Genomic DNA, 17,058 nt, shown 5'->3' with positions numbered 1-17,058 from the left:
TACAACTCGCTGTTTCACTGTACGCGGTACTCCTCACTAACACGGAGGGGGTCAAAGATCTTACGTAGAATTTTTCTCTTGAAGGCTCCCAGAACTTTTTCATCCGCTGCTAACATCGTCCATGCTTCTGCGCCATATATTAGGACGGGAATGTTGAGCGTTTTGCAGAGTGCCAGCTTAGTCCTTCGAGAGCGAGCTCTACTTCTCAGTTGCCTACTGAGCCCAAAGTATCACTGGCAAGACTTATTCTCCATTTGATCTCCAGGCTGACGTCATTACTGTTATTAATACTGGTCCCAAGGTAGACAAAGTCCTTCACAACTTCGAATTGTTGGTCGTCAACACTGAAATATTGTCCAAGACGTGAAGACTCACTGTGTGTTGACAGCAGGTACTTTGTTTTACCCTCATTCACCGCAAGACCCACATTGCTCGCCTCTCTCTTTAAACTGGAGTATGCCGCAATACAGCGCGATTGGTTTCGCCGATAATGACGATGCAATGATGTCAACGGCATATCCGTAAGCTAGCAGCATACTACTCTTGTGGAAGATAGTACCATTGCATATCAGCTCTTCAGCGCAAAAGATTTTTTCCAGCAAGAGATTAGAGTAGAGATTCGCCTTGTCTGAAACCTCGCTTCGTATCGAACGGCTCGCAGAGGTTACTTCCAATTCTGACGGCGCTTGTGGTAGCGCGCAACGTCATCTTACACAGCCGTATTAGTTTTGCGTGAATACCAAACCCAACTTGGTATGAGATATAGAACACTTTACAAAAAAATAATATATATCTGTATCAAATAAGCTGTGAGTGACTGTATGTATTATGTTAATCTATTTAAAAATTTCGTAGTTTCCACTTCCATTCCATAGTCGATAGATTTGCCTCTGGAAATTATTATTTATTCGCGCTGTTTGTATGTACCGGAGTCCTGTCAAAAGTCAGCGCTACATAAACACACTTCATTAAATTTTATGTTAAGCTGGTCGCCTGTCTAACCAGCTGTCTTTATGTCAATAGGTTTGCGCGCCTGTCAATTGGGGCAAAAATTATATTCGTGAGCAGCCTTCAGAGCAAATACACTTGAACAAGCCCATATCTAAACATCAACACATGCGATTATTGGCGCAGTGGCAAACATAATAAATACATTTTTTTAATGCGAGCGTAGCTATGCATGTCTGGCACTACTTTACAAGTATATGAGTTTGCATGTATGTATGTATTTATTTATTTATATAAATATGACGTATGTTTTAAACCACAATTGATTATTGGCACTGACGACGCCTTGGGGTTAAAACCAATCAAATCATGTGGAAGCAGATCGAACAGCCGATACACACAGCTTAAGTCACTAACTGGTTGACTGGTTGCTGACTGACTAACAAACGGACTGGCTGACTGACTGACAGACTGAATAGCTGACAAAGTGGCTATGTGATTTACTACTTATGTGATTTTATTATGTTGCCGTCAAAACACATATAAACTAAAACCATTTTAATGGCTCGTTCTTAAAAAATACATCAGTTGTTTCCTTTTATTTTCAATAAAATTTTTTTTGTTTGTTTTTTTCAACTTATTTTTTGGCTAGACATTTGTTCAGTTCCGCGTTGACTGCTTAAAAAATCGTTAAAATATTGTTATACTCTACTTTTTACTTTGGATTATAAAACTCAATTGCCCGTGGCTGCATGTGAGCGTTGAATGTGTGCGCGCGCAAAAGAGCTCGTCGGGTTCGTGTGTATGTGAAATTTGTTTAGCTCTACACTGAGTGACACTGAAAATCGCACATGAATTAGTTTTCAAGGTTTATTTTTTTTCTTCATTTATAACGAAAATATGGTTTGTTTTATAACAAAAATATTTTACACCAGAGCCACGGAGTAAAAAAAGTATAGGAAAAATTCCTCAAAAGTTGTTAGAATTTTTTTGTATGTGCCATTTTTTATATCCTTCAATTTTAAGGGGACAGATACCTGTAAACGGCCATATTTTCCCTGATTTTCATTAAAATTATTTAAAATGAAGAAGTCAATATATTTTTTTCATAATTGGCACACAGTTTATTTATATATTAAAATAATATAATCAACTTTTTTCTATTTGTATCACTTAAAATGACGGATTTACACTCAATTGTTCCAGGAAGGTCGCAGCGGGGCTTCTCAATTGGGGGGCACTGTAGCATCGGCGTCAGTGACCTGAATACAAAAAAACCAAAAATTGTTTTTGTTTATTAATGTCATAATTAAACAAAAATGGGGGAAAAAATTGCGGAATAAAATGCTTTAAAAAATATGAATTTTGGGGCGAGTTTTCCTACTATTTTTGCTACGAAAAAATTATTTTTTCGAAAAATTTTCACATAGAAAGTAATATCATAAAAAAGATGTGCACAAAATTTCCCGGAGATCGGTCAATAACTTTTCGAGTTATCGTGTAGGCCTATTCGAAAAATATAGTTTTGAGAAAAACGCTTCTAAAGTTTGAATACATGAAAATTCAATGATTGTTGTGACTTACCGATTAATCAGCAATTCCAGCGCCATATAATTGTCCTCCTGAAACCTCGTAGAACTCATTCTGTTCAATTAGTGTCTGTTGACGTGCTTTACGAGCTCCTTTAGTGGCTAATGAGCTGAGCCGATTCCCTTGAATCACTCTCTTTTCATCCAGTTTTTCGGCCAATTATTATACTTGAGGAGTTCATTGTTTCTAAAATCGATGTATATCCTTCATTGAATAACCCAACAGCAATGTATGAGACCATTTCAATAATTTTTGTCCCCGGAGGTAGGTGATTTGGAGCGAGACGCCAAACGGTAGAGTTGAAACTCTCATTTGCGTTTTGCGTGTGACCACCCTAGCATCTTTCGAGCAATTCATCTCGTGATAAATCTAAAAATATTGGCTCTACGTGCTGCTGAATATCTGGATGTAGTGATGCAGGGTGATTAAAATTTTCTCCAGAGGCTTTAGCTTTTTGCCATTTGCATCAGCTGTCAGAACTAGGTGGACAGTACTCATAGCTTGGCTTCTCATGCGTGGAGCACAAATGATAATAGGTGGCCATTACAGCTTTTTTCATATTCTCGACGCTGTCAACATTTCTACGAATAACTAACCCGTAGTATACTGATAATTTGTTGATGAGAGCTTGAGTGAGTTTTCCTCTTCCTTCGAGTACGACCGCAACGACACAGTAAAACTATTTTGAAACCCAATTCACGATTGCCGACCTCCTCGAATTTCACTATTTGTTTACACTCGCGACACACAAAAAGTTCAACAACGGTGTTTGCCGTAAAAAACTCAATAAATTTATAACAATGCATATTATTATAATGAATGTCGGCACTAATAGCACTGGATAATTTTCTCGCACTGAAATTTGTCAATAAAAATATTTTAAAACTTCTGCTCATACAAATTTTCAATAATGGACAGGTGGAAAGGTGAAGAGATTCAAGAGACGAGTAAAAGGTCGGCAACGTAACTATACCTCTCCCAGCGCAAAGAATAGAGTCGTCACGGTTGACGATCTATAATATAAGAAATACTTAAATATACTTTCTAAAATTTTTTTTAAATATTCTTAAATTATATTAACATTTTATAAAAACTTTTTTTTTCGAAATTTTACAGGTATCTGTCCCCTTAATATAATAATATGGCACAAACTCGAAGTACGTAAGCTCAATTTTTGTTAGGAGCTTTGGAAATTCTTTTTCTAAATTTCTAATATCAGAAAGAGCATGAAGAAGAGTCCGTTAGATACCTTCTCTGTTACTGTCACGCATGGTATGTCACTAGGTTTATGGTAGGTACTTTGACTCATCGTTCTTAAATGATACTGATGATTTTGGGGATATAAATGACGCCAGATGGTTTCACGAGGAGTAGCACATTAACTGCTAGTTCGGTATCACAATGGATCGGCAACGGTCTAAGTGTGTTGGTCTAGAGACCGACCGGCATTTCTATCTACCCAGTTACCTACCTACTGAAACTTAAACCTTGCGCCTATCGCGCTAAACTTAAATGGGCACACAAAAAAAACAAATTAATGCGGTTTTTTTTAAGGGGGGAGCCTCTTCTACAAAATCGGTCTTTTTTAAACATATTTTTAAAGGTGATAAAATAATTATATTATTTTGAAGTTTTAACACAACTTTATTTAACCTTTCGAGAGTACAAAATCAAAATTTTTCATTTTTCCAAAATGGCGGCTAAGGATCATTTCTTGTCGGCTGCCTACGGCGCGAGGTCCCAAACTGCTCTATTTATTACTCTTATTCTATCGATCTGAAACGAAAAAATGAAATTGGTTTTTTTTATAACATATTACCGGAAAGGATGAACCTATAAAATTAAAAAACGAGTCTGAAATTAATTTTAAAATAAGACTTTAAAAAAAAAGTCAGAATTTAGGGCTACTTTATTGACATTTTTGTCTGAATGGGTTGGTGCGTGATTACCATTCGGAATTCACAGAGAGGTCGTTGGTTCGAATCTCGGTGAAACACCAAAATCAAGAAAAACATTTTTTGTCGCTCGGCAGGCAATGGCAAACCTCTGAGTGTATTTCTGCCATGAAAAAGCTCCTCATAAAAATATCTGCCGTTCGGAGTCGGCTTGAAACTGTAGGTCCCTCCATTTGTGGAACAACATCAAGACGCACACCACAAATAAGAGGAGGAGCTCGGCCAAATACCTAACAGAAGTGTACGCGCCAATTATTTATTTTATTTTTTTTATTGACATTTTTAACCCCCAAAAAGTAATTTATCAACGTGAAATATCTGAAATTTTAGGTTTATCCTTTCGATAGTTATGTACAGAAAGGCCTCACCAAACTTCAAACAAATCGGTCGATAACTTTTTGAGTTCAACACGAGCAGTTTTTAAAAAAGTCGTTTCGAGATAATTGAGTTTAAAGTTTGAGGTACAGGAGCGCGCGGACCGCTGTCTACCTAGTTAGTGGCCTGTAGAAGCTATAGTATTGGGAATTTCGGCATGAAAATTTCACAGTATATTCTTAAGATACTATTTTCAGATTATCAAAAAAAAACGGCGATTTTTTTAGGCTTCTACATGAGGCTCTCCCCTTAATAAAACGAGTTTTTTTATGTTGCGTATAGTACACTGGACTTACAAAAACAAAAAAAAAAAAAACAAAAACAACATTAAAACAATAGACCCACAAAAATACAAACAAAAATTTCAAAAAATTTTAATTTTTTTTTCAAATTCAAAAATTTTTAATTCCAAAAAATTTTAATTTTTTTTTCAAATTCAAAAAATTTTAATTTTTTTTTTCAAATTAAAAAACTTTTAATTCCAAGAAATTTTAATTTTTTTTCAAATTCAAAAAATTTTAATTTTTTTTTTCAAATTCAAAAAATTTTAATACCAAAAAATTATTCTTTTTTTTCAAATTCAAAAAATTTAAATTTTTTTTTTTTCAAATTCAAAAAATTTTAATTTTTTTTTTCAAATTCAAAAAATTTTAACTCCAAAAAATTTTATTTTTTTTTTTTAATTTTTCTAAAAAAAAAAATTGAATTTTTATGCAGATTAATGCTTGCACTTTTATAATTAACTATCCGAAATAAGCAAATATAGAAAATTGCAAACAAACACAGTTGTACGATATGCAGTGACACTCACTGTACCTCTGTTATATTTTTCTCGCGCTCATTTTGTTTTCACTCTATTTCATTCACTTTATTATATCTTCGTATTTTAATTAATTTTAATTTCGCATGATTATTCATAAAGCCAATTTTGTGCATTAAGTATTATTTGCTATTTTACTTTTAATTCTTTTTTATTTTTTATTTTACTTCTAAGTTTTTAATTATTCCCTCTATTTGATTTTCCTCTTCTTGTTTCTTTTGCACAGGCTACGCCAGGAAAGCGAAATGCTGTCACGCCAATCCTCCCACCATTGGTCGCAAAATGACTTGTCCTCTGTGTCATGCGCCTCGATGGCACCTTCACCCACACCGCTACTGCTCTCCACAATTGGTCGTGACGCAACGGTCACAGGGAGCAGCAGTAGCAACAGCGGCGGCAATCAGCAGCAACACAATAATAGTTCGGAGAGCACCTCATCCACGGAGACGCTCAAATGGCTGGGGTCCATGAGCGACGTGTCCGAGGCCAGTCATGCTACTGGCTATTCAGCCATCTCGGAGTCGGGTAAGTTAAGAGTAGGGTGGAGGGTAAGATGATTGGGGTGGGGAAATTAAAGACAAATGCTGCAGTTTTAGAAAAGTTACCGCTAAAATTATATCAGCGGATAGGAGTTTTTCTATTACCTCCGAATGTCGGTTAGTTAATTTTCTTGTCATGAGGGTAAAAACTTGAAATCTGAGTAGATCTTGTGGCGCCAAGGTGGTCGCTTCTTAACACATCAGTGCCAAAGATCTCAAGCCTGATTCGAGCGAAGGGCAGACGCACAGTAAGAAAAAAAACGTTATTAGAAAAAACTTTTTCTATCAACTGCATTCAGTGCCCGGGGTTTCGCAGTGCCCGGTTTAGGTATGACTTATCGGTCCATTGCGGACTATATGATCCCGAAATACAATTGGGTGAAGAGATTCCGAACAACAATAGCAGAAGAGGGGTTGGAAAGAGGTATGAAATCTAGCCCCAATACGGCTTGAAAATGATGGACGGAGTAGATGCAGCGATTTATTGCGCAGAACTGGACATCAGACGGTCAATTAAGCTCCCTGACCATTGCAGTATTTTTCTAGCAGAAGTCTTAGCAGTAGGAAAGACTGCAGAAATAGCATTAGCAGGGACATCGCGCAACTCCAACATAAATATATGCGTTGACAGTCAAGGGGTTATAAAGGCAATAAACTCATATGAAATTTCATCTAAAATCAGGGAATTACAAACAATGACAGCTGCAGATTTTGCAATGAAAAGAGAGGGGAACTCTTGGACACCTTCTATGTTCTTGCCCTGCATTATCTAGAACCCGAATCAAATGCTTAGGAGCTCTATAATTTGAGAGGTTAGAATGTCTCTCGGGGTTAGAGCTTCATAACCTACTTAGATTCGCAAAAGACGCAGGCTTATTACAAGAAGCCTACAACAGGGAAACGTAAGGGTTAATCTCCATCTAGTAGCACTAAAGGTCATGGGATGGTGGCTTTCAACCAGCCAGGTCAACCTAACCTAACCTATTAATCGAAATGAAACTTGCTTTGCTCTCTCTCTCACTCTTCCTCTCTCTCTCTCTCTCTTTCTCTCTCTCTCTTTCTCTCTCTTTCTCTCTCTCTCTTTCTTTCTCTCTCTCTTTCTCTCTCTTTCTCTCTCTCTCTTTCTCTCTCTCTCTCTTTCTCTCTCTCTCTCCCTCTCAATGGATAACCAAAGCTTAGGAGAGTTATACTCTACCAGGTTTTACACTTCCCCTTCATCTGAATAATCCCTTTACGTTTTAGCCAAATCCTATTAACCAATAAAGCGTGCGCTTATTTGAGGTTATGATGGTATCAACATGTGTTCAACAACCCCGGCGTCAGCTATTGGCGATTGTCGAAACAATTTTTCAATCGTTTAACGGTTTAGATTTACAATAATTCTTATTTTCTTCATTTACTAATATTTTTTGCCAGCGGCCAGCCGACCGCCATGATTAATGATCTCCTCGAATGAATGCGCCAATACGAACGCCAACACGAAGAAGCGCAAAAAAACTTGTAACACAACCACACAAAAAAAAACCAAATGGGAAGAACTTTTTGCTGAAGCAAACATTCCATTTTATTATCCATTGAATCTGAAACATTTTGTAAATTAATTTTGTTGCTTTAAGTTAGCACTTTTTTCTGTGATTTTTTTCCCTACTCTCTTTTGCAGCAGCTAAAAGTATCGCCATCACCGATCGCCCGCGTTAAATTGATCGATAGGATGATTGGACGTTTTTCGACAACTTCCAACCGCTCGCACAGGTCAATGATATTACATCACGTATTACGTTTGCCCAGAATAGAGTTTGTCATTTCTCATAGCAATCACGGCATTCACGGCACTCACACACGTCTACATACCTATAATTACTATTTTTGCCTTCTTTGCCACTTTGCAGGCCGACCAAGCGGCTGCCGCGCCTTAAACCAATTTCGCTAAACAAAGTTCAAAATTACTTAGCAAAAATTATACCAGCAATTGCCGAGAAAAAAAGAATAACTAAACGTATAACCATTCGGTCTGTTGATAAGTTTGTTAAGTTAAAATAACGGTTTTTTAATGGGTATTCTTTGATTAGACGCAAGCCATTGCTCGTGCAATAATCGTTTTCGTTCATTTGTCTGACCAAGTGCTACAGTTTCGATTAGTCTTTTACTTTGTTTTACAGAGTAACGTAAATTCTAATTGACTATTTTTGCTGGCACTGTGGGAAACTATTTGCAGGTAGAAGATTACTAGGGGATATCTAAATTCTTGGGAGTGTTCGCAATGGTTAAGGGCATTTGTGCTTCATTTGCTGTGTAAATTTTGTTGTTGCATAGCAAAATTCTCAAAGAGAAAGTGTAGGATTAGAAGTACATAGAACGATAGGAATATTTTGCTTAGGTAGAGTAGGGGTCTGAGTTTAGGTAGAAGAGCGGTAGGGGTTTGTGGAGAATAAAGGGTAACTCATAAGCCGTTTGATGTAAAATTTGTAAAATTTTTAATCACAGTTTTTTTTGTAATTTTTGAAAAAAAGGCTGTTTTTCCAACCTCACTTTTGTCATTAGCAGCTCAGATTAAGCTCAGTAATCCCTGACAGTTTCATAGTAGGATCCCCATACAGTTTCGTTTTATAATCTAATAGGTACAGCAAGCCAGTGAAAAATTCTGTGTAACTGCTTATTAATGCGCTTAGCGACGCTTCGATCGATTTGCAAATTGACGTATCGTAATATACGATTAATTTTGCTAGCGCATCACTGCAGCGATATTTTCCACTGATTTTTCACTGTCCTCAATTCCCTGGAAGCAAAGAATGCCGTCTTACTGTGATGGATGCCAGGGCATAACCTAGATGAAACTGGGCACTACATCGAAATCCTATAGGCCAAACCCTTTTGCGAACTTAACAAAGCTCACATCAAGAAAATTATCAACGAGAGGAAAGCAAGACATTCATAAGAGACCGGATGGGAAGTCATGGACAGACGCAAGCAAAACAGTTTATCCTTTCTTCTAGAAGAGCAATAAATAGGCTCCTAAACCCAGATAGATAGGACTTACGAGCTCTTACTGCCTACTATACGAGACATTACAGTATTCGTTATCATTTCAGGTAATTGGAATTAGTACAAAAAAGCATCTAACGTTTTTGCGAGCTGGATGACAGAACGCCAGAGCACAAAAAACCCAGTCTTTCTTGTCTTCTTTAGAAGCCCCCAATTAAAGGAACGCGGAGCCGTGCTCGATCCTGGAGCCATCTGTGAAAATGCGAAAACAGTGTTTGCCGGGCTCATTTTCAGAGTTTGATCATAATTGAGCCTCTGGCAGCACCACACTGTATCTCTTTTCAAGGACTACTCTTGATGGCATAGAGTCAAGGAGCACGTAGAGAATCGTTGGATTGAAGTCCATGCCTTCTCTGTTTTCTAATGCCGAAGAGCGGCCGAACCAGTTCCCATTGTATTTCAGCCTACAGGTGACCTTCAAGGCGTCTCCTTGAATGAAAGCATCAAGTGGTGGTAGACCAACCAGAACATTTAGTGAGAGGCCTGAAGTTGTCGGAAAAGCACCGGTGCAACAGATGGCCACAGTGCATTGTAGTCTTGACTGGATTGTGACTCCTTTTAGCTTAGGCAAGACGAGTCCATCAAGCTTCCTCCCTCTGGTAAAGAGGGCAATACCAGTTTTGGTGGAGTTTGCCGATAGTTCATTAGCACAACACCAAGTGTCAATCATATCCAGAGCTTTCTCCACTTTTCCAGATGTTCATAAGCGAAGGGCCCGTTAGGAAGCAGGTAACGTCGTCCGCATATGCTTGTGCGTAGACTCCAGCATCATTTAAGGTGGTGAGTAGAGGACCGATCACCATGCACCAGAGCAATGAAGACAGCTCACCACCTTGGCGGCAGCCTCTATTAACCGGCAAATCCTCCTCCGCCCGCACCGTGACGATTCTTCGGAACGAATCCAATTCACTAGCACCCGGTCTACGCCGTGTCTACTAGCAGAGCTGCACATACTGTCGAAAGTGGCATTGTCAAATCCCCCTCTATATCCAAACAGATGCCCATAGCTTAGTCCCTCCTGTCGATGGCCTGCTCTATCCTAGCAACAAGGTTTTGCAGTGCCGACTCGCAGGATTTTCTGCTTTGATAGGAATACTGAAATGGAGAGAGGTGGTGAACCTTCAGCGACTTCTGACGCATATGCAACTCCACTAACCGTTCGAGACTTTTCAGCATGAAAGGGTCATGCTGATAGGTCTAAAGCTTTTGGAGCTGGTGTAGTCATCTCTTCCAACCGTAGGGATGAAGGCGACCCTCACCATCCTCCACGAGCATGGTATATAAGCCAGTTCCAGGCATGCAGTGAAGATTTTCTTCAGGGCTGCAGTCACTAACTCTATGTCTTCCTTCAGCATGGCTGGATAAATGCCATTTAGTCCGAGGGACTTGTAGCCGCCAAAAGATTCAATGGCAAATCGAATGGTGGCTTCATTCACCACAGATCTGGCAACGCACCAGTCACTCCGATAAGGTGTAGAAGCTCTGACAACAGCTTATTTCGTTAATGGCTACTCATGTAAATTGAAAGGTGTATACTTACAATATCCATATCAAGGGGAGGCGAGTGGTCATGCCCTCTCTCGCTAATTACTCTGCCTTAAAATTCCCTGGTGTGTCACTATGCGCTGGCACCCATATGAAATGGATGCGGAAACTTCTTCAAATATAGTCACATTTTCGCCCAACCAGACAGAGGTAGATGGTTAATGGTTAATGGCTAGAATTTCAGCCTGAAATACGCCATAGTAATTATAAATACGAACCGAAACTCTTACTTTTGTCTTCTTACACCGTGAACACCAAAGCCAACTTTATCGTCAAGCTTTGAGCCATCTGTACAGAACCGTAAGCAGCTTTTCCTACTAAGTTTATTTTCGACCCATTCACATCTGGTTGGAATTCTAGTTCTAAATAACCTTCTAATTTTGGTTCATTCAAACGATAGTCAACAGGGTTATTTGGACCCCGAACGATTATTATGGCCGAGTGCCCCACACCTAAACTCTGGAAGTGATTGAGAACAATTTTATACAGAATTTGTTCACGTCCGGCCTTCACAGTATTCTCAATTTTATCTACTTTATAATAAAGGGTGGTTAAATTTCAAGGGCCGATGTTGAATGTGAACCACAAGTAAACGTCAACGACTCCGTTGAACTTCTTTCTTTAGGGTTATTTGAAAGAAAAGGTGTACGTCGATAAAGCAGCAACAATTCAAGAGTTAATTCGGCACATTAACGGCATAGAACCTCAATTATGCCTCAACGTCATCGAAAATTTGGACCATCGGATGGAGGTGTGCCGCCAAGGCCGCGGCGACCATTTGTCCGATATTTTGTTCCATTCGTAATTGAGCTATACCAATATTACCATAATAAAGAGAAATGACAATAATTTCCTAAAAACATTGTATTTTATTTAAAATCAACACCGGCTCTTGAAACTTAACCACCCTTTATTTATATAAAATAAAAAAGTTGACCGGCCTCGGTAGTCTAGCGTAAGTGCACTAGTCTGCCATCCCAGAGGTTGTGGGTTCGAATCCCACGTAAAAAACGGCCCTTGCCTTTTTCCAAATTTACCTACTTTCTCTGATTCTGGAAAAACAAAATCCTCCAATTCCATTCCAAAGAAAAACACACAGTTACATATTGCATCAGTGGCGCCAGCAAAAAGAAGCGGGCTACCGCGGTAATAGCGCAGACAGACGAAATTTAGGGAAGTCCACAACTATCTGTCCGATCCTTCTGCCAGTAAAATGTGAAACACAGATGGCGCTTCAAAGAGTAAGAAGGCGTTGTTCCTAAGCAACGACACAACGACAGGTGGGCATTTTCACCACTTCGGACTGGTAGGCTAATCACCTATCCTGTCAGAAATCAAAACCGATTAACGAAACCAAGCAAGACTGAGTCTTGCCGATGCCTTATGGTCCCGAGATGAGTGAACGAGGAAAAAGTAAATAAAATAAAATAAAAAAGTTAGTTTTGACTTGGTTACCACTGGCGCGTTGAGCTTCTTCACCGCCATCGATACCTTACGTTAGACTTTTTTCTAGAAAAACTAAACATTTTTGATATTGGGACTGTCTTTTATTTTTACCTATAGCAAACTTTCCAGCACCGAGTAGCGAATTCTCTACGAAAATGTCAAGTTTCTATGCCCACATTGAAATTTTCATGCGCATTCTTCTAGAACGGCCTATTTAACCAATTAACAATTTCAACATACTTGCGATTTTCCGCTCATTTTTCAACTTTAGCATTGGCAGAACTTTTTCAAGCCATAATCATATGTAGTTACATAATCCATGGCCTACAGCTTTTGCGTTTCCTTAATTGGGTTCAAAATTATTCTAACCTTTATATTTCCTTTCGAAAACGTCAGAACCTAAGTTAAGTTTAGTTTACCTTCTTATTTTTTCGCTTGGCCGCAAGATATTTGTCATACTAAAGTGGGTAGTTAGTAGGTGCAAATTTAATCGTATCAGCCTGGCTGACGGCCAACAGCAAAGCAACTCCCACCACGCCCGAAGGCGACGAAAAATGCTATGCTCGTACTTGGATTGTGCGGCATGTAGCATAGTAGCACATACGAGCGTAAGAACACAAAAACAAGAAAAATAAATTGCAAAAAAAATATGCAAAAAAAAAACGAGATTCTAAAAAATTAATACCCAGCCATGCCTGCTTGGCAATCTTTTATAATTGCAATATAAGCACGAACTCGGGCTGCCGCTAACAGAGACAGGAAAAATGTGCTAAGCAACGGCGGCGGCGACAACAAAATCAAGTACAAAACCGTTAAATGAATTGGCTATTAGATTACACAATCACGGCGAACGCCACAAGCGCAACTGCAAGAGCGGCCGCGTTGCCACATTGCAGCATTGCCACTGTGTCATGTAGTGGCCATTTATCTATGACAACTAGCAAACACACATGCATACATGTGCTGCTGGCTGGCTGGCAGGCTAGCTGGTTGGTTGGTTACAGTTTCCCCGGCTACTTGACTAGCAATGCGACAATAGCAACAGCGATATTTCTTTTCCGAGCTGCTGGTGCGCCTGATTTGACACCTTGTTTGCACAGGAGCTCGACGAGTAGGCCGTTAAGGGAAGGTTGCAAATGTGAGCGGCATGCAAGCGTATGGATAGCTGCTTGTCCACCACTTGCAACCGCTTAATCATACGCGCTACAAGCCACACACCCCTCGCACCGCTAACGTCTACCACAGGCTTTCGACGAATATTGGCCGCTAAGCGGCTCCTCAATGACCACAGCCAGTGGCCACTAGCGGCAGTGGCAGCGACGACCGGCAATGAGGCGATTGACTGGATGCCGGTAATGAAGGCGATTGTCGAACGCGCCGCTGCAGGCTGTATATGTGATTTATATGTTGTTGATTTGCGCAGTTGGTTCAAGGATCATTTTATAGATTTGCAATTCATTTTCATTCACCTTTTTTGAGGGGCGCACGCCGCTGCAAGCGTTCTTTGATTTATCTCAGTTGCACTCATTTGAATTTTTTTTGTTGGTTTTCTTTTAAAGTTAATCTATCTTTATTTTTTTTTTTTTTTTGGTTCTTTGCAGTTTCCTCGTCCCAGCTGATTGTGCATAGTTCGCGCGTGTTGACCCCGAAACGGCATCATAGCGAAAGCGTATTGTATCTGCATGACGAGCACCAACAGCAGCAGCAGCAACAGTCGTTGTTGTCGTCGCCGCAACAGCACTCGCCCAGCGCGTCCAAACAGATCAGTCCAACGTTGTCCGCGTCAGAATGCACACATTCGCCCACACGACTGGCGCCTCAAAGAGCCGCGTTGCTACCCAATCATCGTCATAGCCCCAGCTACCCGCCTGTACACGCCACCGCTGCCATGCATCCCTATCAGCCACATCCCCAGTATGCGGTGCGCCAGCAACCACAATCATTGTCGCATAAATTACTGGCCGTTTCACCACAAATGGAGGCGTTAAATAGTTCCTTGAGTGCGAGCAGTGCCGATAGTGGCCAACTTAGCGCGCTCAGTGCGAAGACGTCGCCGCTGGCGGCAACGCTGGCTGATGCGCCAAATTCAGCGCCATCACTAACACAAAACACAAGCATATCTGTGACAATGACGCAAGAGGAGCCGGAAGCGGAAACGCACACCGCGCCTGCGTCACAAATGTCTGCCTTAGCAACAAGTCCAAACGCCAGCGGCAGCAGCAGCAGCAGCGGTGTATCCAATTCAATTGTGGAAGTTATTGCTGTTGGCGCGGTTGGCTCGGCGCATTCGCCTGGCAGCACCAATTCTCAGCTCAACGCATCCACGACTTCGTTAGCGTCGGCAGTGTCTTCGGCATCCGCGTTGCTGCCACAATCCTATCGTAGCAATCATCGGCTTTTTCCGGTGAGCACCTACACTGAGAAGGTGCACAACAACACCTCGCAATTTGTGCTGCATCCCAAACCGCAGTATAGCGCGGGCTTGCCGAAACCGTCACAGCAACAGCAACAGAAGCCACAGCTGCCGCTAAAACAGGCGCCGCAGCCGCCAGGGTCAGCGACATTAGCAGCAAAGTAAGTTTCAATATGTCTCTTTTTTGTTGTAGAGTTCAAAGTTAATACTCCATTTTTTCTTTCTCTATCTCTGCTCCTCGTTTAAGGTACTTGGCATCGCCAACCAGCCCACCCCAGCCGAGTTGGCAATCTGTCGCTGAGCTGATTAACGATTTCGAGCGCACTAACAATGAACCACAGCCACAGAAGTACACCTATATGGATCCAAGCAAAACGCATCGCGTCTCAAATCCAGCGCTGAAAGCATTCCAAAAGAATGCCGTGCAATCGTATTTTGAGCGACAACAACAACAACAACAGCAACATGCCAAAGAACATGGTCAGTCGCAAAAAATATATCAGCCACTTAGTGCGCATGCGCAGCACCACCATCAGCAACAACAACAGCAACATTCACCACCGCAACAACAACAACTGCAACAACAGCAACATTCGCCGTCACAGTCATCGCATCACACATCGTCCGCAGCACATCAAGCACTTTTACGTCCGCATTCCTATCAGTCGAACATGAAAGAATCTGCCACGCAACATCAAATCATGCGCAGCTCGCTGCCAAACTCCTATGGTGCGCAGCACAATCACATGACTGGCGGCGTTTTTCAGCAACAAACATCCTCACAACAGCTGCCTATGCGTTTGTGCGCACCGCCGCCGCCACCACCACCAGAGAAGCACACCAGTAGCCATGGCAGCAATAGCGAGCGCACCGCATTCACCTCAGTGCCATTAGGCGGTACCGTCGGCACAGCTAGCAGTTACAGCGCCCTGGTTACAAAGCCGCCCTCGCCTGCGCCACCGCCGCCGCCGCCACGTTCGCGCTCACTCATGCCACACACACTGTTGCGACGCTCCTCTTCCGCCTCAGATTATGCAGAATTTCGTGATCAGTATACGCGCGCAACGCAAGAGAAACTCGCCGCGCAATCCGTGAAGAACATTTCTAGCTCTGAAAAGTCCTCCTTCAATGACTGTGGCATGCCACCGCCACCACCACCACCACGTGGTGCACGTCCCACCAATCTACTACCCACTCGTCGCACTTCCTCCGCCGCCGAGTATGCGGCTGCTATGCGTGAGAAAGCGCTGCTACAGCAAGCGGCTGCTTTGGCGCATCAGCAACATCATCCACATCAACATGCGCGACCACCCAACTATGCGCCACAATACTACAATCCAGCGCTGCCTTTGCCGGCGGCCGCCATTGAACCCGGTTGGGTGCCCGAACGACCGCCAAAGAATCCGAACCTGCGTGTGCCTTCACCTGATTTGCCGCCATTGCCACCCAGTGCGGACTTGGATACGCAACTCGCTGACGAGCCATTGCCACCGCCACCACCTGAGCTGCTGCAACAACAACGCCATCAATACCAACAACAACAACAACAACAACAGCAGCAGCAACAGCTGCAGCAGTACTATGACCTGAATGCGTCGATGAACACCAGTTGTGAATTGCTACCGAAAGCACCCTCGCCCAATCGGCGCAATAGCTTCGCCGGTTCTTCATCGCGTAAAGCGTACTTCAATCGCACTGGTTCCGAGATGTCATCATCACAATCAGCCGCAAAAGTGCCGCCGCTCATACCGAAGAAGCCAAATAACATTGACGCGCTGCATGCAGTGCGTCAACAGCAGCAGCAGCAGCACCAACACGCACAACAGCTGACCGCCAAGCTGCTATTGAACGGTGGCATGCCGCAGACGCAGCAACATTCGCCACCACCGCCATCAACGCAGTCTGCAATGGCGAGCGCAGCAAATCCAAAGCTGTCAGCCAATCGTAAACGACCGCACAATCCCGCGGTGAGCAGCTTCAATGTGCCGCCGCCGATTATGGAGAATGTGCAGCAGCCGCCACAGCAGTTGGGCAGCAGCAAATCGCCGGCAAGCACGAACGCTATACTGAAGTCTTCGCCACCGCCACCGCCGCCTCCATTAATGCCGCGCTGCATGCCAAATCAGACGTCAGTGAATAACAACAGCCAGAATAACATCAGCGGTAAAGCAAGGTAAGTGGGCTAGCATAAAAAATATAAATTTCTTTTGGCTAAGTTTTGAAAGCTGTGTGAAAAAGTTATATGTGAAAAAGTATAGAAATGCACGCGCTGTGCTATCAACTCGCTGTCAAAAATGTTGGGTGGCATTTAAAGTGTGCGCGTTGGCTGGCTGCAATGCGAATACTGTTAGCGCTGCCACGCGATAGCCGCTGTATGGCGGTGTG

General features: G+C 41.9%; 1 protein-coding gene across 1 annotated transcript in view; it reads left to right on the top strand.

Annotated features, from left to right (window-relative positions):
• Positions 1-17,058, top strand: part of LOC129243425 (protein Shroom-like) — an 82,263-nt gene that overhangs the window by 64,589 nt on the left and 616 nt on the right. The window contains exons 5-7 of the mRNA XM_054880411.1: positions 5,915-6,213; positions 13,862-14,834; positions 14,921-16,846. Of these exons, the coding sequence (XP_054736386.1) occupies positions 5,915-6,213; positions 13,862-14,834; positions 14,921-16,846 (3,198 nt within the window). The remainder of the gene's footprint in view (positions 1-5,914; positions 6,214-13,861; positions 14,835-14,920; positions 16,847-17,058) is intronic.

Source organism: Anastrepha obliqua, chromosome 4 (genome assembly GCF_027943255.1).
Source record: "Anastrepha obliqua isolate idAnaObli1 chromosome 4, idAnaObli1_1.0, whole genome shotgun sequence".
Classification (NCBI taxonomy): domain Eukaryota; kingdom Metazoa; phylum Arthropoda; class Insecta; order Diptera; family Tephritidae; genus Anastrepha; species Anastrepha obliqua.
This window is presented reverse-complemented; position numbering and strand designations above follow the sequence as displayed.